This window comes from Pristiophorus japonicus, chromosome 2 (genome assembly GCF_044704955.1).
Source record: "Pristiophorus japonicus isolate sPriJap1 chromosome 2, sPriJap1.hap1, whole genome shotgun sequence".
In the NCBI taxonomy this organism is placed as follows: Eukaryota; Metazoa; Chordata; class Chondrichthyes; family Pristiophoridae; genus Pristiophorus; species Pristiophorus japonicus.
Window position 1 is genome coordinate 91000401 of NC_091978.1, and position 22435 is coordinate 91022835.

At 45.2% G+C, this 22435-nt stretch overlaps 1 protein-coding gene across 1 annotated transcript in view; it reads right to left on the reverse strand.

Moving 5' to 3' along the window:
* Positions 1–22435, reverse strand: part of LOC139228820 (probable E3 ubiquitin-protein ligase HERC1) — a 426955-nt gene that overhangs the window by 349427 nt on the left and 55093 nt on the right. The window contains exons 18-22 of the mRNA XM_070860235.1: positions 20857–20908; positions 15181–15416; positions 13717–13917; positions 13349–13469; positions 7580–7817 (exon numbers count right to left, since the gene is read on the reverse strand). Coding sequence (XP_070716336.1) covers positions 7580–7817; positions 13349–13469; positions 13717–13917; positions 15181–15416; positions 20857–20908 — 848 coding nt within the window. The remainder of the gene's footprint in view (positions 1–7579; positions 7818–13348; positions 13470–13716; positions 13918–15180; positions 15417–20856; positions 20909–22435) is intronic.

Here is a 22435-nt window from a genome sequence, read left to right on the forward strand (position 1 = left end):
ACCCTTTTTAAATAGTTAGGTTTTCATATCATTGCAGAGGAAGGTGGCACATAATAAAAGGGAAAGAACTCTAAAAGGAGGAAGCCCGGCAAATCTGCACCCACTGACACCCTTGGAAGAGAGGGTCGCTGCTTTGATGGGTCCTGCCTGGAAAAAAGCAATCAGTACTGCACAAGCTGGGCCCACACTCGAGGGAGAGGGCATGTCCTGCAACTTCATCATGGCCCTTCAAATCAGCCTGCTGCCTGGCTTGTGATGTGTGAGCCTACTCATGCCACCCACCCTGCCCCCTCCTCTGCTGCTAACTATTTAACTGTTCTGTTATCTTTTGCAGAACTTGAGGCCAACCCCAACGATGCAGATGATGATTTAGACACAGACGTGCCTGAAGAGGAGAACATCTTCTAATCCAACCCTCCAGACTAAGAACATGGGGGTGAGGGGGTGGGGGATGGAGTTGGATGAAGCTCCCACTGTTGTACTGAATTTGGAGGAGGTGCCGCTCATTGCGGTGACAATCCCTTCCGTGGCTAGTGGTTTGAGTGTTGGTTCCATGATTTCACACCTTCCGAGGTTGTGGGTCCCGGGGGGGGGGGGGGGGGGGGGGGGGAGAAAGAGAAGAAGATGGGTGGGGGAAAAGAGATGATGGGTGGGGGGTGGGGGAAGAGAAAAGATGATGGGGGGGGGGCCGTGGGGAGGAAGAGAAGATGATCGGGGGGGGGGGGGGGGAGAAGAAAAGAAGATGGGAGGGGGAAAGAGAGGAAGATGGGGGGGGGGGGGTGGAGAAAGAGAGAAGATGACGAAGAAGAAGCCAGGCCCCGCCGAGAACTTCGGGCGGGGCCCACATGCAGCCGATGCCGGGCTGCCGACGTCGCTTCGGGCGGGGCCCGCCCCAGCAAGAGGCCGGGCGGGCAGGCCCCGCTGACGACAACAACGACACCGGCTGCCAGGAGTTCTTCGGGTGGGGCCCGCCCCCAGCGAGAGGTTGGGCGGGCCACGCCGCCAATGTAAGATGCGCAGGCCACTCGGCCGGGGATAGGGGCGACTTCCCTTCGGCCTGGGATAGGGTCGTCGCCCCGGAGACAGGACGCCGGCAGCTACTGCGCACGCGTGCAGCTGCCGGCACTGTGTTCAGCACAGGGCTGTAGCTCCGCCCCCAGCAGCTCCTGCTGCGCAGCGCCACAGTGGAATTGGGCTTACAGTTATCTGAGAATCGCGAATAAGTATTCGGCGCAATTTTTGTTCTATAAATTAGGCAGGCCTCTCCGATGAGCGCCGTTCTAACGGGCGGCCGAAACTTGACCCCAATGTTTCCGATGTTGGGGAAGTCCAGAACCAGGGGACACAGTCTAAGGCTAAGAGGTAAGCCATTTAGGACTGAGATAAGGAGAAACTTCTTCACTCAGAGTTGTTAACCTGTGGAATTCCCTGCCGCAGAGTGTTGTTGATGCCAGTTCATTGGATATATTCAAGAGGGGAGATGTGGCCCTTACGGCTAAAGGGATCAAGCGGTATGGAGAGAAAGCAGAAAAGGAGTACTGAGGTGAATGATCAGCCATGATCTTATTGAATGGTGGTGCAGGCTCGAAGGGCCGAATGGCCTACTCCTGCACCTATTTTCTATGTTTCTATGTTTACTCCTGGAAGTCATCAATGGGGTGAGTGATGAGGTTGCAGGACTGTTGGGAGAAATAACAGCAATGACACGAGAAATTGGAACGATATCCAGGACCATCAAGTTAGGGAATAGTAGCCATGAGGGAGGGAATGTCGCATCACTGACCATGAGGGAGGGAATGTTGCAGGTAATTCAGACAGTTTTGCTCAACATGAGGGAGGGAATGTCACATCACTGACCATGAGGGAGGGAATGTCACATCACTGACCATGAGGGAGGGAATGTTGCAGGTAATTCAGACAGTTTTGCTCAACATGAGGGAGGGAATGTCACATCACTGACCATGAGGGAGGGAATGTTGCAGGTAATTCAGACAGTTTTGCTCAACATGAGGGAGGGAATGTTGCAGGTCGTTGACACTGTCAGGGCACACGAGGGACGGCATGTTGGAGTTAGCTGCTGCAATAAGGGAACACACCCAGACCCCACGCCCATTGACAATCAACTGTCACTCCCACTCCAATTCCCACACTAGCCTCTGAAGAACCCAAAGCCGGGCTCTCCAACTTGCCGCCCAACACCGACGCGCCCCCCCCCCCCCCCGCCCCCCCCTCAAATGGTATGCAGTACCCGAGATGTTAGAAAGAATAAGCTTGGTACCAAGCCCAGAAACATTGTGCCACCGCCTGCAGGCAGAGGTGGTAGAGAGTCCAAGACCAAGCGCAGCGGGTGGTCTGAGAATAAGGTGGAGAGATGGGTGCAGCCTTTCTTTGCTGCTGCTGCTGTTATTATTATTGTTGTAACTGTTCTCAAATTAAAAGTTTTTTGTAAGTTATGTAAATTTGCAAGTTTATATGTGATCTTAAAGTTTTTGAGTGATCTTAAAGTTAAGTTTGATACAAGAATAATTTTATTAAAGTTAAGTTGAGTACATTGTAAACTTTTGAATAAAATATATTTTACATTAAAACTGAATCATGTTCCATTAACACAACACAACATTACGGAACAGCTCCAAACAGTAAACATGTCCATGTGGAATAGTTGTCACTGAGCCCTCAGGCATCAGTAAAGCGTTCACGGATGAACTGCTGGCATAAGGCTCGAGCAATCGTTAAAGGAGCACGATGGCCCGCACTCTTCCACCTCAGGCATTTGCATGGCTTCCTCATCCTCGTCGTCGTCCTCCTTCTGCTCATCATCTGCATCTTCCACATCATTATCATCAGCCACTCTCACCGCAGATGGATCTTCCATTACCAGGTGCTGCTGCTTCATGATGGCTAAATTGTGCAGCAGACAGCACACAACAGTGAACTGACTGACAATCTCAGGGGAGTACAGCAAGCAGCCTCTGGAATGGTCCAGGAATCGGAAACGCTGTTTCAATATGCCAATGGTCCTCTCTACGATGCTGCGCATCGCAATGTGCGACGTGCATTCACGGTCAGCTTCTGTCCGGGTTATGCGTAGGGGCATCATGAGCCAGGTGGTGAGGCCTTACCCTTTGTCTCCCAGCAGCCAGCTCTGCCCTTCTGGCTGCTGCTGTTGAAACATGGCAGATATAACCATGTTGCGTAAGGTGAACGCATCATGGGTGCTCCCAGGGTATCTTGCATCGACTGACGTATGATATGATGCATGTTGTCACATACGAGCTGTGCACTAATGGAGTTGAAACGTTTCCTCTTCCTCCAAAGGTGCTCGCAAGGCGATGTGGGTACAATCAATGCAGCCCTGTACCTTTGGGAAGCCAGCAATCCTGGAGAAGCCCACAGCCCTGTCATGGATTGCTTGGGCGGTCATAGGGAACTTTATGAAGTTATTACTCAGTGCATAGAGTGCAGCTGTCACCAGGCGACTGCAGTCATGTGTTGCATGTTGAGAGATAGCGCACAGATCCTGAGTTGTAGCATGAAACAATCCGGAGGCAGAGAATGAAAGTACAGCTATAACCTTCACTTCAACTGACAAAGCAGTCCTCCTGATGCTTCGAGGTTGCAGGACTGCTTTGGCCAGCTCACAGATCTCACTTGCAACTTCTTTGCGGAAATCCAGCCTTCTGACAGTCTGCATCACTCAGGTGGAGGTACGAACGCCTGTCTCGATATACCCAAGGTGAATAAGGCCTCCTGCCCAGCACCCTACGGACTCTGATGTTCCTGATGCAATGAAGTGGAATCAATTGTCTCCTACGTAGCACCATGATGCAGAAGGCTCGCACAAGGTATGGCACTGTCAGTATTGCCCCCATACATAAATTTAACCTTTGAAAGAAGCTCAAAACAGCAGGAAAGCAGGCAGGCAGGACAGGTTCACAGTTCTCTCTCTCCCCAAGGTCTGTACGGATGGCCACACCCAAAGTCTTGCGACTTCTCCTCTTCCCCCCCCCTCCCCCCCCCTTAACTAATTGGAGTCTTGTGACTTCTCCCCTTCTCTCTCTCCCTCCTTCCCTCCCCCACCCCCCCCCCCACTCATTGCAGTCTTCAGTGCAGAAGCCTTTCGATCGGCACCTCGCCTCGTTCCCCAGGCTCGAAGACTTCCGAATGGCACCTCGCTCTCTCTCTGTTCTCCTCCTCCTCCCACTGCCCCCACATCCTCTATGGCTTGTTTTGTAGCCGAGCCACAAGCCCGTGCACGGGGCCAATTCTGCCGGTCAAACCTGGGGAACATGGAGATGGCAGAAACTATTTTTATCAGTCTTTACGGTAGAAGACACTAACAATATTCCGACAGTGGATAGTCAAGGGTCTATGGGGGGGGGGGAGGAACGTAACACAATTACAATCACTAACGCGGTGGTACTCAGTAAGATAATGGGACTAAAGGCAGATAAACCCCCTGGACCTGATGGCATGCATCCTAGGTTCTTAAGAGAAGTAGCAGCAGGGATTGTGGATGCATTGGTTGTAATTTACCAAAATCCCTGGATTCTGAGGAGGTCCCAGCAGATTGGAAAACTGCAAATGTAACACCCCTATTTAAAAAAGGAGGCAAACAAAAAGCAGGAAACTATAGACCAGTTAGCCTAACGTCTGTGGTTGGGAAAATGTTGGAGTCCATTATTAAAGAACCAGTAGCAGGACATTTGGAAAAGCAAAATTCAGTCAGGCAGAGTCAGCATGGATTTATGAAGGGGAAGTCATGTTTGACAAATTTTCTGGAATTCTTTGAGGATGTAACGAACAGGGTGGATAAAGGGGAACCAGTGGATGTGGTGTATTTGGACTTCCAGAAGGCATTTGACAAGGTGCCACATAAAAGGTTACTGCACAAGGGGTTGGGGGTAATATATTAGCATGGATAGAGGATTGGCTAACTAACAGAGAAGAGAGAGTCGGGATAAATGGGGTGCCGCAGGGATCAGTGCGGTGACCCCAACTATTTACAATCTATATTAACGACTTGGAAGAAGGGACTGAGTGTAACGTAGCCAAGTTTGCTGATGATACAAAGATGGGAGGAAAAGCAATTTGTGAGGAAGACACAAAAAATCTGCAAAGGGACATAGACAGGCTAAGTGAGTGAGCAAAAATTTGGCAGATGGAGTATAATGTTGGAAAATGTGAGGTCATGCACTTTGGCAGAAAAAAATCAAAGAGCAAGTTATTATTTAAATAGAGAAAGATTGCAAAGTGCCACAGTACAGCAGGACCTGGGGGGTACTTGTGCATGAAACACAAAAGGATAGTATACAGGTACAGCAAGTGATCAGGAAGGCCAATGGTTCCTTGGCCTTTATTGCAAAGGGGATGGAGTATACAAGCAGTGAAGTCTTGCTACAGCTTTATAAGGTATTGGTGAGGCCACACCTGGAATACTGCGTGCAGTTTTGGTTTCCATATTTACAAAAGGATATACTTGCTTTGGAGGCAGTTCAGAGAAGGTTCACTAGGTTGATTCCGGGCTGAGGGGTTGACTTCTGAGGAAAGGTTGAGTAGGTTGGGCCTCTACTCATTGGAATTGAGAAGAATGAGAGGTGATCTTATCGAAACGTATAAGATTATAAGGGGGCTTGACAAGGTGGATGCAGAGAGAATGTTTCCACTGATGGGGAAGACTAGAACTAGAGGGCATGATTTTAGAATAAGGGGCCGCCCATTTAAAACAGAGATGAGGAGAAATTTCTTCTCTGAGGGTTGTAAATCTGCGGAATTCGCTGCCTCAGAGAGCTGTGGAAGCTGGGACATTGAATAAATTTAAGACAGAAATAGACAGTTTCTTAAACGATAAGTGGATAAGGGGTTATGGGGAGCGGGCGGGGAAGTGGAGCCGAGTCCATGATCAGATCAGCCATAATCCTATTGAATGGCAGAGCAGGCTCGAAGGGCCATATGGCCTACTCCTGTTCCTATATCTTATGTTCTTATGTAACCTACGACCCTCCAGCCCTGCTTCAAGACGTTTGGTGGTGGTGTGTGAGTGAGTAAAAAAAAGAGAAAACTTCTGAAAACCAACAAATTTACAATTCTACGTTGACAGGTTAAAAAAAAGTTTAAATTTATTATTGATTTTGACAGTGTTCTTGACTCCCTCCAAAATCTTCGATTTAAAAAAATGGTGTCCTCCAGCACAGATTTGTGAATGTGCGCTGGTTTTCTTAAGTGCCCAGAAGGTATTTCGGGAGTAGCCAGATACGCCCACCTAAGAGGAATAAATGTTGGCCAAAGTGCGAAAAATTGAAAAAAAACGGCGCAGACATGAGGGAACTATGACATTAAAAGAAAAATAGCCTAGAAAAATCATAACTAAGTCAGTTAGTCGGCACTAATTGCAGGGGGAAACTTGGAAAAAAATAGATGCACCAGAAAAAACGGCGCGCTCCAAAAAAAACGGTGCAAATGACCGGGGAAAATTGAGCCCATATATAGGGAATTGCATGAAAAAGGGAAATGAAGTATACATGACTGAAAAAAAGGCAAAAGCTAAGAAATGATGGTTGCAGTTTAACCATTGGTGCAACTGGTTAACAAGTGTACAAATAGGTTAAAGGAAAGCATTGAAGATTAGTGACTAATTACATGGGAAAATCAAGATCTGTATTACAATGACAAATGCAAGCAACATAAGTAATTTCCTTCTTTGAGATAACACAACCTGTAAACCAGTGTTCAACACTCTTAGCAGTGTAATTAAACCACAATAGATCAGGAAAGATTGAAATTAAATGGCTATTAGTTTATTGGAACGTTGTTTGCGCTACAAACAAAAACAAAATATAAACCCATATATTGTAGCAATGGTTACAATCCAACTGCATATGTAGAATTTTATACCATCAGAAGGCTATTAGCAAGTTCAATACATTCTTTAGTTAAACTTCACTCTAAGGGCTCAATTTTCCCCAGTATTTGTGCCGTTTTTTTTGAGCAGGCTGCTTTTTCTGGCCTAACTTAAAAATCCCCAGTTTCCCCAATCAATTTGCACCAGCGTAACTCAGTTAGTTACAAATGTTTTAAGTCAGTTTTTTTTTCAACCCAAGGGGGCGTAACCAGCCACCTACGCCACTTTTGGCCATTTAAGCAAGTTTGGCCAGCTGAGGCAAGGAAAGCGGCGCAGCAGATGCCCGGACACACTGAAAGAATTGAAAAATAATTGAGCTAGAGCGAGAGCGCGACTGGACAGGCACCATCAGGCGGGGTTGGAGGTAAGGTGGTGTTATGTCTTCTTCAATTTTTTTAATGTGTTGGGAAGTGGATGTATGCTTCACTTTGCAGCCTCAGCTCGCATTGTGTCCCTGGTTACCATGGCAGCCTGATCTTTTAGGCGCAGATCATGGCTCCACCCCCCCTTGGGTTAGGCCACACCAAAATGAAGAGATCTAACGGGGAAACTTACAGCACCTTTTTTTTGGGTGTACTTCGCCCACAAAAATATCGGGCGCAACTCTTCAAGTACGCCAAAAAAATGTTTTGTGGAAAATTGAGCCCTAAGTTTCTATATCTTGTATTGACAACTTACCTGGCAGTGATAGCTAAAATCTGCAGAAGCCTCGCACCGGCGAGTTTTAATGCCACATTTAGCTGGGAATGGCCGGATACTGAAGCCATCAGCCAACGCTGGTTTACTAGAAGGCAGGAATTTGTCAGCTTTGAAAGGGCTTCTAGAAGACCGCTGTTAATAACCACTGATAGGTCAGTAGGCTGGTATCGGATGTTTAAGGCAAATATGGTCGCCAACAAAAGATGTTGCTGGGCTCCTGCAACAAATACATTTTATAGAATTCAGAGAAATTGTGAAAAACCATTGGATATCGTTAAAACAGGATTAGTCTACATAGTACCAGTCCAAAATAATTTTACAGTTTTGTTAAACATTAAAATTTTAATATGCATACATAACTTAGTTTTAATAAAATTCAGCAAAAGGTAGAAAAAGCTCATTTTTAAAAAGTCAGTTTTAAATAAATATACATTTTAATGACTAGGATTAACTCAGTATTGAATTTGAAGTCATGAGAGTTTAACGTTAAATAAATTTGGCCAATTCAGTCTTGTGAGCACATTCCAGTCTTGTGTTTCAATTCCTTATTCTTTCCTTTCTCCCACTTATGGTTTTGGAGACTGGAGAAATGAAGCAAATTTTGATGTCAATTATTGAAAGAGGGGGTGACCCTCACTCCCATTTTTTTTTAATTCTCTGCTTCTGAAGACGCAGAGTCATGTTGAAATACAGTTCCATCTATGCCTTGCATTCTCCTGTACGTTGGCCCTCTGCTGTGCTTTATGTATAAACTAGATAGAGGGAGAGGCGCATACTGAAGGATCAGAGACAGAGGGAGAGACACCCAAGGATCAGAGACTGAGCGAGGGGCTCGCTGAAGGATCAGAAACAGAGGACGAAGAGACTGAAAAAGACAGATTTCAGTCGAATATGTGGACCTTGTTTGGGGAGTGCAAGGGACTAATGTTTGGTTGAGGTGGTGAATCACTGCACTTAGCACTCATAAAAGTTGACAGCCGGTTAATTAGATATTGTAATATTTAAGTTATGGACTGTACCAATTTTTGATACATTTGGTACAACGCACCTGCAGGAAGAAATGACTAAATGCACTTAAGTGATATTCTATTAGTTCCTTAGATTTAAGATTCAAATTTCATTGTGGGAGTGATTTTTGATGTCATTGCATACACCCTGAGCAAAGGCAGGCCCTCAAAATTGTATTGCAAATACTTAAGCTTTGTATTACAAGTTTGAATTTTTATATTTACTCGTCGATCTCCTACGTTGTTGCACATGGTAAGTCGGAGAATATGGTTAGTCTTTTACCTGTCTCTGCTGTCTTGTAGCTGTTTCATCTGCTTAGTTGCTTCTGCTTCTCTTTCCTTTCAGGTGGAAATGGTAGGGAAAGGAGCCACCAAAGGCTGCAGACTGCATTTGTGATGGGATTGTGGGGAAACTGTAGCGCTCAGCAGCTCACTTCCCAACCCCACTCCCAATCACAAGCTTCTTCTCACCTGCTCACTCCCATCATGGCCCCCAACCCTTTCACCTTCATGTGACCTCCTCCCCTCGCTACCATGTCCACACTCCTATCACAACTCCTACATCTTTTCCTTTGAACTACTTTCTCAACCCCTGTACATTCCCCTCCCACTTGCTTCCACTGTCATTCACATCACCCTTAATTATCCAACCCTTCCTCCCAAAAGTGACAGTTCCATGCCAAGCCTTCTTCCCTCAGTTTCCCTCAAGGAAGCTTGGTTTGCTTTCAAAAATCGACTAGTTATGTTTTCTTTAGAAAATCAAATTAGAATGAGGACTGACAATCACAGTTTGCTTTCATCTCTACCCCTTTCTGATTTTTGCTCTGTCTCATAGATGTTAGCAATTAGAACCTCTATCTCAAAAGGTGCAAGGAATTAGTAAGTATCTTCTAACCATCAGCAAAACACAAATGAGTAATTAGCTGGCTTCAAAATTCAACTGGGGTATTTGATTGAAAATTGGAAATAGGAGGTGGGTGGGGTGGCTTGACCCATCTACCTCCATGGCACGAACCTGGTATTGCAGTACTTCCAGGAACGGTGCTTGGGCTCTAGGCCTTTTGGCTAAGAGCATTGGCGCAGAGTGATCCTTGACAGGTGCAAGGTGACCTCTGGCGTTTGTGATCTGACAAAGAATTGGAAAGATTGGCAACGAATAAAAAAAATAAAATAAATTTTTTTTTTTTTAAATTGATTGAAAATTGAACTAAGATGAAGATTTTGCTCACCTCAGCGGGTCCAGTGTGAGCGATGTTGACGGCGGGTCAGCGTGTTTCCCGGTCCAATTAGAGAAAGCGGGTCTGGTGACGTCATTTGATGATGCATCATCAGTCGGTTTTCTTAAAGGACCATGGCCGACTTTCTTTTGACATTTGTGCTGTCCGTGTTCTACAGCATTGAAGTGCTGCAAACACCGGCAATCACTGCACAAAGGTGCAGGGCTGCACCCAGCTTCTCCCAAGACTCCTTCCATATGCTTATGGAGGGAGTCACAGCACACAGGGTGGTCACCTTTCCTCCAATGGGCAGAAGAGACCTTCTCAGGAGACCAAGACAGCCTCGTTGCACATTGCAGAGGAGGTCACAAGCAGGGTTGTCGTCAGAAGGAACTGGATGCAGTGATGCAAATCTTTCAATTATCTCATTAGATCACGAAATGTTTGTACAAAGCCTCACTCACCTTCAACCTGCTGTGCCTCTTATCACATCCTCTTCACTCTGCCTTCCCTACCGTACTCCTGCACATCCTTACTCACACCTCCACCCATCCCTCTCTATCTACATTATCACATCCCCATCTCACTCACCATCCCTCACACTCACCCTCATCCTTTTGCAAGCATACCAACTAACAACACACAAGGGTAGTCACTTGGGTGTTTTATCCAATGTTCATGTAAAGTTTCTGTTACTGTGCTGTCAAACACTGAAACCTTTATTTTCAATACTTTGCGTTCTTGGACATATTTGTGTGCACTTCTGGAAGTAGTTTAGTGAACTGTAGTAAATGGTGAAACATAACGGTATTCCCCGCAATGGCGGTGAGTGTAAAAGGATGGCTTAGACATTGTAGATTTATGGTGTTGGTGTGGGGTGGTGCCAACCTGGCGCATCATGTGGTGACCAGGGTGTACAGAGTCAACTGAAGTAAATCTGGCCATGGTGAGGCCATCACTGGCCTCCTGGGCAGCAGTGTGCTTAGGTGGTGATGCTCTCTGTCCTATGCAGCATCAGATGATTGCAGAGAAGGTTGGTGTCATTGTTGGTGCTGCTTATCGTGGTCGGATTCTGATGAACCAAAGTGAGACAGTATAAAGGGCACCCATGTTGATGGAGTAGATGGCAAGTGAAGTAGAGATGACAGAAGCATTCTGTCAATGGTGAGAGAGTATTTCCAATGAGATGAGAGTGGACGGGGAGTGGAAAGTGTGCAGAAACTGTGCTGGAAATCGACTGAGAAACAGCTTGTGGCTGAGGAAAGTGATGATCTGTCCAGTGGGAGCTTTTACTGTACATTTGAAGCTGTCAAGTAATCAGCAGGAGCAATGGCCATTCAATCCCCGCTTCAGGTTCACAGACATGGTACCCGAGCAGCGTAGACCCAGTGGGCGAGCAATTAAAAGTTAAACGGTAAGGTTAAAAGCATTAAGATCGTAAGAAATGGGAGCAGGAGTAGGCATTACAGCCCTTAGAGCCTGCTCCGCCAATCTGAGATCATGGCTGATCATCAACCTCAACTCCACTTTCCTGCCTGATTTCCATATCCCTCGATTCCCCTAGAGTCCAAAAATCTATCTATCTCGGCCTTGAATATACTCAGCATCCACAGCTCTCTGGAGCAGAGTTCCAAAGATTCACAACCCTCTGAGTGAAGAAATACCTCCTCAGCTCAGTTTTAAATGGCCGACCCCTTATCCTGAGACTGTGCCCCCTAGTTTTAGACTCTCCAACCAGGGGAAATAACCTCTCAGCATCCACCCTGTCAATCCCCTTCAGAATCTTGTATGTTTCAATGAGATCACCTCTCATTCTTCTAAACTCCAGAGAGTTTAGGCCCATTCTACACATTCTCATTATAGCACAGCCCACTCATCCCAGGAATCAATCTCGTGAACCTTCGTTGCACCACCTCCAAGGCAAGTATCTCCTTCCTTAGATAAGGAGGCCAAAACTGTGCACAGTACTCCAGGTATGGTCTCACCAAGGTCCTGTACAATTGCAGCAAAACTTAATACTCTTATACTCCAACCCCCATGCAATAAAGGCCAACATGTCATTTGCCTTCCTTATTGCTTGCTGTACTTACATGCTAAGCTTTCTGTTTTTCTTGCATGAGGACAACCAAATCTCTCTGAACACCAATATTTAAAAGTTTCTCACCCTTTAAAAAATATTGTTTTTCTATTCTTTCTACCAAAGTGAATAACCTCACATTTCCCTACATTATACTCCATCTGCCACCTTACCGCCAACTCACTCAGTCTATATATAGCCCTTTGCAGACTCTGTTCTCCTCACAGCTTACTATCCCACCTAGCTTTGTAAAGGGTCTGGCAACAACCCAATAATTGGTTTAATTGTGTCACCATCCTCTGTGGGTCAGGTTGGATCAGAGATCACCCATTCGACCCACTGTCAAAAAAATCTACTGATTTTGAGGGGGGCTGGGGCGGGGGGGGGGGGGGGAGGAGGAAAGAGAGAATTCTGGAGAAAGGGAACCTGGGGTATAACAGGACTTAGAGAGTGCCCGAGACCTTTGGACAGGGAAGGAAGAGAGTCTGACAGTTATTGGGATATGCAATATTGTGAGGTGGAGTCTAGTTGACCTGTGGGTGAGGAAGGCATAGGAGGAAGGGAAGCATAGGAGGAAAGGACCCAAACTCCCCTTTTGTGCTGTCAGGCACCACCCCACCCCACCCTCCATGAGATCCTGTCTGTTAGCCTCCTTCCTCGGTCCATATGCAGCCACCTTTTTGCTGTTACTCACTACAAAATCACCATCCCGGTCATCTTCACATCCTGCCTTAAAAGGACTTAGGGCACTATTCATGAGTTTTTTGACTTACACAATCTTTAATAAACAGAAAGTCCTCAAACACTCAAAATTAACCATTTATACAGTTTTCCAGCTTTTATATTTTTTAAAAAATTGCCCTAAATCCCAAACACTGTGTAGGAGATAGATTTGAATTGACTTTTCAATCTTTCAACTGAAAAATGGATACACAGCTCCTTCTGTGCTGCAAAATTCAAGGATTTCTTGAAAAATGGCGCCCTTCAAGTATAGTGGGACACATTTGCTAGTTTTCAACAATCCTACATTAGCACTTTTATAATTAAAAAATGTAGACAACCAAATTCTGCAAGTTCCTGATGCTAGCCGTTGGAAGCATGTAACCAACAAGTACGCTTTGAAAGTCAAGAAAGCAAACTTATATTCCATAACATTTAGTTTATTCAGTCACTTTAATTTCTATGGTGGTCCTATGGCCATTTGTTCAAGACATCTTGTTGGTCTAGGAATGCAGCATTCCATCCAAACTACTTACTTTCCTGGTGAATTAGATGCACTTTTTCTGATAACCCTTTGTCCACTGTTTGTTTTTTTGTGGAGTGGGAGGAGAGGGTGAAAGGAAAACTGTCAAAAAGCTCCCTGCTATTACGAATGACACTAGTGAATAAAATTCTTCTAATTTATTAAATCATCATTATCTCCAAATTAAAACAATTATTTTGAAACCTGAGAGTTCCTTTCCAGTTGCAAGTCCCCTTTTCAGAGCTGAAACCAAATGTTGGTAAAGTTTATGTGCTGCGGCCTGGAGCTCCGTCTGTGTACCTCCATGGGCAGCTTGTGTTACATCCTATGGTGGGGGCCAAGAGAACACATTAGGAGAACACAACTTGCATTTTCCTTATATACTCGAACAAGTGCAAATTGAATTATATTTATGCCCAAGTACAGAACTTGCCAGTTGCCATTTAATTGAGGTGAATAATATTTATAGTCATAATTTCATTCAACACACTTGTACAAAATAATTGTATTTAAACACTTCATATGTTTTCATTCATCACTTTTCTCTCTTGTGGAATTATGATTTTATTTACCATATAATGCTGGAGCTTTCCACAATTCTGTTTGATGTTTGCTGTTCCCAGATCAAAGCAGCCAGTTAAAAACTGCAACTGTACTGTCAGTAGAAGACCAGTGGACTTTAACGGCAGTCCTGAAGTGTCCAATGAGGAGCCACTTTTACCCTCCATTTCCGAGAGAAAAGATGAAATCTGGCAAAGGGCTTCAAGGCGGAGCTATAACAAAGAAAGCAAAATTTTACTTTAAAATTCAAATAGTGAGATAAATTAGTAGATGGTAATAGGTTACCATAATTTTAAAATCCCTGGGGATGGATTTTCGGTGGGCTTGCGCCTCTATTGCCATCCCAGAGGGGCAGTTATGGATATGCAAGTGTTTTCCAGCAGAGCGGCCAGCTTCCAGCATCCCATCAGGAAATTTGGTGCCTGTTTTGCGGGGGCGCTGAGCAGTACCGCCAAGAGCGTCGAGCCAGTGTGCAACACGCCCAATTTCCACAGCGCTATGATTCTTGTTTCGCGCTGACCCTATAGAGTGGGACCACCTGGGAAAGTGGACAGGACAGTCCGAGATGTTCCGGCGGCGGTGAGGGACATGAGGTAAGTAAGTGTGATTGTTTTTTTTTTAATTTTTGCGATTTATCTTTATATGGGGTAAGCAAGGTATTGGGAATGTTTTTGGGATTTTTGTTTTCCAGGGAAGCCTCTCTTAGGACGTCCCGAGGCCAGCTCTTGAGCAATGGATTTTTAGTTGCTCAGCCGGCCTAGCGCCCTAAGAGAGATGTGGAATGCCTCGCTTAGCTCTCCACGCCACACATCGGCCCAGCTGCTGAATTTTGTGGCTGCAAACACAAACCATTTCCCGGCGCAAAATTTACCGCTTCGCTGAAAAAGCCTCCAATTGAAATTCCAGCCCAATTATCTGTACCTAAAGAAAATTAAGTTATTGGATAGAGGTATTCAAAATTATGACGAGTTCTAATAACAAAGGGAACTAGAGGGCATAAACTTATCATCATGAAAAGAACAAATTAAGAGTTAGGAGAATCTTTTTTTAATACACAGAGTTGTTAGGACATGGAAAACCAGCAGTGATAGCAAAATCCATAATAGCTTTTAATGGGAAGGCAGATAAATATTTTAAAAATAAAAATATTAAAATGGAATGGAAAAAGGGCAGGGTTCGAAATAAATAACATTCACAGAGCTGAGAGATGTGTAATAGGTCAAATGGCATATTTTTGTGCTATAAATGTCTACAATTCTATGATATAATATATTGCTGAACGATTACTGTCATGGCACATTATATTCAAATTAATAGCGGGCCAGTATTCTAGAATAATATATATTTTTTTTAATCCAGTAGTCGTTCCTGAATGCTCCCAATCATTACAGTCATATATTTGTAATATCTGCACAAAGATGAATCCCTACACTTGCATTATTATATGCACTGATTTTACCAATTGGAACACCTACCTCTGCCCTTTGTTGCTGGTGACCCATTGCTGTGATAATTGCCTTAGGGTCAGCCTCCTTGCCAGTTTCTTGTTCTACCAGATTTGAAGTCTGAGTAAGATGTCCACAGAGGAATTGAAAGATATCATTCAGAAAAGGTGCAAATGTAGTTGCCTGGGAATTCTCTGGTGGGCTAATGCACTGTCGTAGCAGCTGCCATGCATCTTTCATAATACCCAGCGAACACTGTGGCACTCCTTGGTAAAAAGTAAAATAATTCAACAAAATATAAACATTAATCCACAAGGTCACAATTGAGCAAGAGAAGTGATTCTAATTTACGGCATGCATACTGTAAGTGCGCTTGTATTTTCCGATCTGCATAGCAGCCTTTAAAAAAAATTATTCTCATTATATGAATACTGGCAAGGCTGGCATTTATTGCCCATCCCTAATTACCTTTAAGAAGGTGATGGTAGGCCTTCTTGAGTTGTTGCTGTCCATATGGTGAAGGCATTCCCACAATGCTGTTAGGGAGAGTTCCAGGATATTGACCAAGTGACAATAAAGGTATGGAGATAAATGTCAAAGTCGGGATGATGTGTTACTTGGCGGGGAACTTGGAGGTGATGGTGTTCTCATGCACCAGCTGCTCTTGTCCTTCTAAGTGTTGGAAATCACGCCTTTGGGAGGTGCTGCCGAAGAACTGTTGGTGAATTGCTGCAGTGCATTCTGTCCATAGTAAACACTGCAGCCACAGTAATGTTTAAGCTTTTGGATGGGGTGCCGATCAAGTGGACTGCTATGTCCTGGATCATGTTGAGCTTCGAGTCTTGTTACAGCTGCACCCATCCACCTTGAAGAGAAGTCTTCTTTTTAACCCATCAGCAACAGTGAGTTTCTGGTCAATGGTGACCTCCAGGATGTTAATGGTGGTGGTCATGCCACTGAATGTCAAGGAGACTTGGTTAGGCTCTCTCTTGTTGGAGATCGGCATTACTTGCAAAAGTGTGGCGCAAATTTTCAGCCACTTATCAGCCCAAGCTTGAATGTTGTCCAGGGCTCACTGCATGTGAACACAGACTGCTTCATTATCAGATGAATTGGAAACGGAACTAGACAGCGAACACCCCATTTCTGACCTTATGATGCAGGGAAGGTCACTGATAAAGCAGCTGAAGATTGCTGGTCCCAGGATACTGCAGTATTGATGTCCTGGGGCTGAGATGATTGGCCTCCAATAACCACAACCATCTTCCTTTGTGCTAAGTATGACTCCAGCCAGTGGAGAGTTTTCCCGATTCCCATTGACTGCAGTTTTACGAGGGCTCCCTGGTGACACACTTGGTTGAATGCAGCCTTGATGTTAAGAGCAATCATTCTCACCTTACCCTTGGAACTCAGCTCATGTCTATGTTTGGACCAAGGCTATAATAAGGTTTGGAGTCGAGTGGTCCTAGCTGAACCCAAATTGAGCATTGGTGAGCAGGTGAATAAATGCCGCTTGATAGCACTGGCGATGACCTCTTTCATTACTTCACTGGTAATTGAGAGTAGGCCAATAGCGTTATAATTGACTGGGTTGGATCTATCCTGCTTTTTGTAGACAGGAGATACCTGGGCATTTTTCCACTGTTGGGTAGATGCCAGTGTTGTAGCTGTACTAGAACAGCTTGGCAAGACACATGGTTAGTTCTGGAGCACAGCTCTACAGCTGTGATGTTGTCGGGACCTACAGCCTTTGCTGCGTCAAGATTTCTTCAAACGTCAGCCACAATCACAGTAAAAATGGGCTGGCTCACTAAATATGATACATGTTAGTTTCTGTATAGTATTACTTAGTGTCATAAAATTGTATATTTATAATTTATTTTGCATCTTAAGAACAAAGTAGTCAATCAACCCATCAAGCTCACTCCTTCTACACATCCCGTAAAATAGCCCCAGCTCAGACTTTTATCCACTTCTTTAACCTCCTGAGAAAAAGCTTGCCACAAATAGTCCCTCACTCCCAAAAGATAATCAAGACTATTTACCGATCCCCAGTATTCAGGGGATAATTTCCCCGAGCCCAGCCATGGAAATCATTGTGTTTCATCATCAGAATTTACAAATAATTGTGGAAATGACAATGTAGATGAAGTAAAGGAAGATGTGGAGCAATGAAGACAATGGCGTAAAAGAATTTGCATTAATATAGCAACTTTCACACCTTAGAACATCCCAAAGTGCTTCATGGCCAATGTACTTTTGAAGTATAGTTACAGTCGTATTGCAAGGAAATGAAGCAGCACTTCACACGAAATAAGGTCCCAAAACCAGAAATTAGATGATCAGAAAATCGGTTTTAGTGATGTTGAATGAGAGACAAATATTGGTCCGGACACTGGGAAAACGCCCCTGCTACTCGTCAAATAGTGCTAAGAGATCTTTCATGTCCACCCAAAGGGGCAGACAGGGCCTTGGTTTAACATCTCATCGAAAGGTGGCGCCTCTGGCAGTGCAGTAGTCTTTCACAATTGCATGAGGTGTCAGCTTAGATTACAAACTCATGTCTCTGGAGTGAGGTTTTAGCCCAAAACCATCTAATTCAGTGTCAAGAGCTTAATAAAGTGTTTGATGAGGTGTCTCACAGGAGGCTGGTTACAAAAATCTAGGAACATGGTACAAGTGGAAATGTAGCATCCTGGATAGAAAGGGTTGAAGGACAAGAAACCAAAGGTTAGTTGGTTTTGCTCTGATTGTAAAGGGTTGCAAATGGTGTACGATAGATGGCCATGCTGGGCCACTTTAATGTTCAGTATATATAGATGATTTGGACTTGGCATTTGGGGTATAATAAAACTTGCTGATGATACAGAAGTAGGGGTTTGATAACAGCAATGATTACATGGAGAACTTTAGGAGTACATAGACAGGTTAGCAGATAAGGCAGACAAGTAACAATTGCAATTCAATGTGAAGAAATATGAAGTAATGGCCCGGACTTTGTGGTCAGCGGCGAACGAATGGCGCTAGCCGTTCATTACACTTGCATTTGCCCACAGACTTTCTCTGGGCTTTTGCACTGGTATTTGCAGTGATTAAAAATCCATTTCAGTGCGGCACTGTCTGCAGGGACCTGTTTGAACAGGGCAAGCAAATGTCTCCTTAATCACTTAGATTGAAGGATTCTTAATGCAGTGCGCAGAGTCTAAACCAGGAAATGTCAGTTAGAATAGTTAATTCAATGCCAAATCATGTACAGAAAGAGGCATAAAGAGAAGGAAAGACATCCAGGATTAAGAGAGAAAAAAGAAATAGAAAGAAAAAGTAAAAAAAAAAGTTGTGTTAAAACCAGCAATAATTAAAATCTGAAGGAAACATAGAAAATAGGTGCAGGAGTAGGCCATTTGGCCCTTCGAGCCTGCACCACCATTCAATATGATCATGGCTGATCATGCAACTTCAGTACCCCATTCCTGCTTTCTCTCCATACCCCCGATCCCTTTAGCCGTAAGGGCCACATCTAACTCCCTTCTGAATATATCTAACGAACTGGACTCAACAACTTTCTAGTAGTAGAGTAAGGAGAGGAGCTGGGGGCGGGGGGAGGAGGAGGAGGAGAGGAGGGGGGTGGGGTGGGGGGGAGGAGGAGAGTGGGTGGGTGGGAGGGGAGGAGGAGAGGAGGGGGGTGGGGTGGGGGGGAGGAGGAGAGGAGGGGGGTGGGGGGGTGGGAGGAGGAGAGGAGGGGGGAGGGAGAGAGGAGGGAGGGAGGGAGGGAGAGAGGAGGGAGGGAGGGAAGGAGGGAGGGAGGGAGGGAAGGAGAGAGGGAGGGAAGAGAGGGAGGGAGGGAAGGAAAGAAAGAGAGAAGGAGGGAGGGAGGGAGGGAGGGAGGGAAGGAGAGAGAGAGAGAGAGAGAGAGAGAGAGAGAGAGAGAGAGAGAGAGAGAGAGAAGGAGGGAGAGAGAGAGAGAGAGAGGGAAGGAGAGAGAGAGAGAGAGAGAGAGAGAGAGAGAGAGAGAGAGAAGGAGGAGAGAGAGAGAGAGAGAGGGAAGGAGAGAGAGAGAGAGAGAGAGAGAGAGGGGAAGGAGAGGGAGAGAGAGAGAGGGAGGGAAGGAGAGAGGGAGGGAAGGAGAGAGGGAGGGAAGGAGAGAGGGAGGGAGGGAGGGCAGGGGAGAGGGAGGGAGGTAGAGAGCAAGAGAGAGGAGGGAGAGAGGGAGAGAGGGAGAGAGAGGAGGGAGGGAAAGAGGAGGGGGGTAGGGGGAGAGAGGAGGATGAGAGAGGGGAGGGGAGGGAGAGAAGGAGGCTGATCGGCCGGGCCCGGTCGGGTGGGAGGTGAGCCTTATCCACGCAGCCCCAGTGAGGCCATTCGGCCAGGGCCCCTCCCACAGTTTTGGGCGCCTGGAGCTACTGCACTGTAGCGCACATGTGCAGAGGTCCCGGCACTGTTTTCAGCGCAGGGACCTGGCTCCGCCCCCCACAGCTTGTGCTGCGCCACGCCCAGCTCCAGAGGACCTGCAGGGAGCCGGAGAATAGGTAAGTTTTATTTAGACGCACTTTGTGGCGCGAAAAACGGGCACCCAGGTCCGGGCTGCGCGTTTTAGGCGCGGCCCGAAACTTGGGCCCATAAAGTGTAGATTCACCAGGACAATACCTGGAAATTACAGAGTCAAAATTTCCTTTGTAAAGAGCCAGCAGAGACAGCAACAACTTACATTTATATAGCGCATTTAACCAGCCAAAACATTCCAAGGCACTTAACAAGAGCGCTATCAATATTAATATTTTTGACACCGAGCCACAGGAGATATCAGGACAGATGACCTAAAGTTTGGTCAGAGGCAGGTTTTAATGAGCAACTTAAAGGAGTTAGAGAGGCGTAGAAGTAGTTTAGGGAGGGAATTTAGACATGGGTCAAATGGCCTCCTTCTATGCTGTAAAGTCCAATGGTTCTATCTGTATCCATAATGATTCCTACATTATAACAGTGACTACACTTTTTGAAGTACTTCATTAGCTATTAAGCACTTTGGGATATCCTGAGGTAATGAAAGGCGCTATACAAATGCAAGGTATTCTTTTTTTATAATTTTCATTCTTATTCCTAACAAGATTCAGCTCCTTTTCAAAGCAATTACCCAATATAGCATTACTGTTTTTGCTGAGAGTTGGTGGCAGACATCCATTATTCTAGGGAGGGAAGGTTTATTCTAATTTGATACTTATGTCCTCTATTTCTAAGCTTGGAGTTCCATATTATTTCTAGCTTGTAAAATTTTAAAGACGTGGATCGCGTCCTCTTTCAATGATTTTCTCTGATGCAACCAAGTTCAGTTTTGTGAGTATCTCTTTGCAACATAAGCTGCAAGTCTTGGAATCAGCCTTGTTACTGCTGTTTGAGATCTTACTCAATCGAGTGTCATTTTGGAGGTTGCATGCTCAAAACTGTACATAACATCCCAAATGCGACCTTGCCAATGATGCACACAAGATTAGATCAATGTAACGTGCTTAGTCTTGTAATCAAATATCCTTGAAATGCTTCCCAGTGTTTATTGGGCTTATTCACAGTCTGGTTGGGAGAAGCTTCACATTGACTGCATACTTTTAGTGATAAGCAACTTTTTTGATAACGGCTAATTATTGAGACTACATGTACAATAAAGCAATACAGTTGTCAAGCTGCTTGCATTTAGGCAAAATCGAGTAAACATACCTAATGTGTGCTCAGATGATCTTGATTGCATTCTTGATTGACCTTCAGAAAACTGGAATACAAGACAGTAAACCAATTTAGAATGACTAAATCAACTGCAAAATTCTGCAATAAGCCATCAACTACTTTTGTATCCTAGATGGAAGGGGAAGTCGATAGCCGGCTCATCAAGAGCTACACTTTTCAAGCACAGCATAAACCATGTCATGCTCCAGAAATATGTATAAGGAATTAAATAGATTTCAACTAGGTATTTAATACAAGGAATGCACAGATGTTGCACTAGTAATTCTGGCAATGGGCCGAGAAAAGGAAAGGCATTCTGTCATCAAGCAGGTCGCAAAAAGGTTCTGAGGAGTTTCATGCCAGGATACTGTTTGCACGTGCAGATCTGTGGCTCTGATGGCAGGGAAAGATTTTGAGAAATTTTCATAACAGTTTTTAAATCAACAGTTCCAGTTATATAACCAAATCATTCTAACCATCAATATTAGTTTTACAGTTAGCAACAACTATCATATCTGTAATTGGCATCCATGAATTTAAGTTAACACATAAATTCTAAAATTCATATTTACACTTGATTTCTAGATTTCCATCATACACGGGCCCCAAGTTTCCACATGATTTGCTCCTGATTTTTAGGAGCAACTGGTGTAGAACGGAGTATCTTAGAAATCGGAATTCTCCACATTTAGTTTTCTGCAGTTCTAGTCAGGTAGAACAGTTTCACTTTGGAACAGAATTTTGTTTTCAAAAGGGGACGTGTCCGGACACTGACGCCTGATTTCAAAGTTTCCACAGTGAAAATGTACTCCAAACTAACTTAGAATGGAGTAAGTGAATATTTTTGTACGTTTGAAAAAACCTTGTCTACACTTTAAAAAATCAGGCGTAAGTTACAAATCAGGCGTAGGGAATGGTGGGGGGGGGGGGGCGGTGTTTAAAGGGAAGTTTACAAACATTAAACACTTCAGTTTTACAAATAAAGAGCCATCATCAATAATAAATACATCAATAAATCAACCAATAAATCAATCAAAAAAAATTAATAAGAAATAATTTTTTTTTTTTAAATCAATAAATAAAACATTTTCTACTTACCGGCTGCAGCACCGGGAGCCCTCCAACAGCATGCTGGGATGCCCCCTACGTGTGTCTCTGTCAGTGTCTCTATCTCTCTGTCTGTCTGTGTGTCTCTCATTCTCTGTCTGTCAGTGTCTGTGTTTCTGACAGCGAGGGTAGAGGGAGGGAGAAGGGGGAGGGGTGGGGGGAGAAGGGGGAGGGGTGGGGGAGAAGGGGAGGGGTGGGGGGAGAAGGGGGAGGGGTGGGGGGAGAAGGGGGGAGGGGTGGGGGAGAAGGGGGGGAGGGGTGGGGGAGAAGGGGGGAGGGGTGGGGGAGAACGGGGGAGGGGTGGGGGAGAAGGGGGGAGGGATGGGGGAGAAGGGGGAGGGATGGGGGAGAAGGGGGAGGGATGGGGGAGAAGGGGGAGGGATGGGGGAGAAGGGGAGGGGAAGAAGGGGGGAGGGGTGGGTGCCGGGGAGGGTGGGGGAGAAGGGTGGGGGATGGGGGAGAAGGG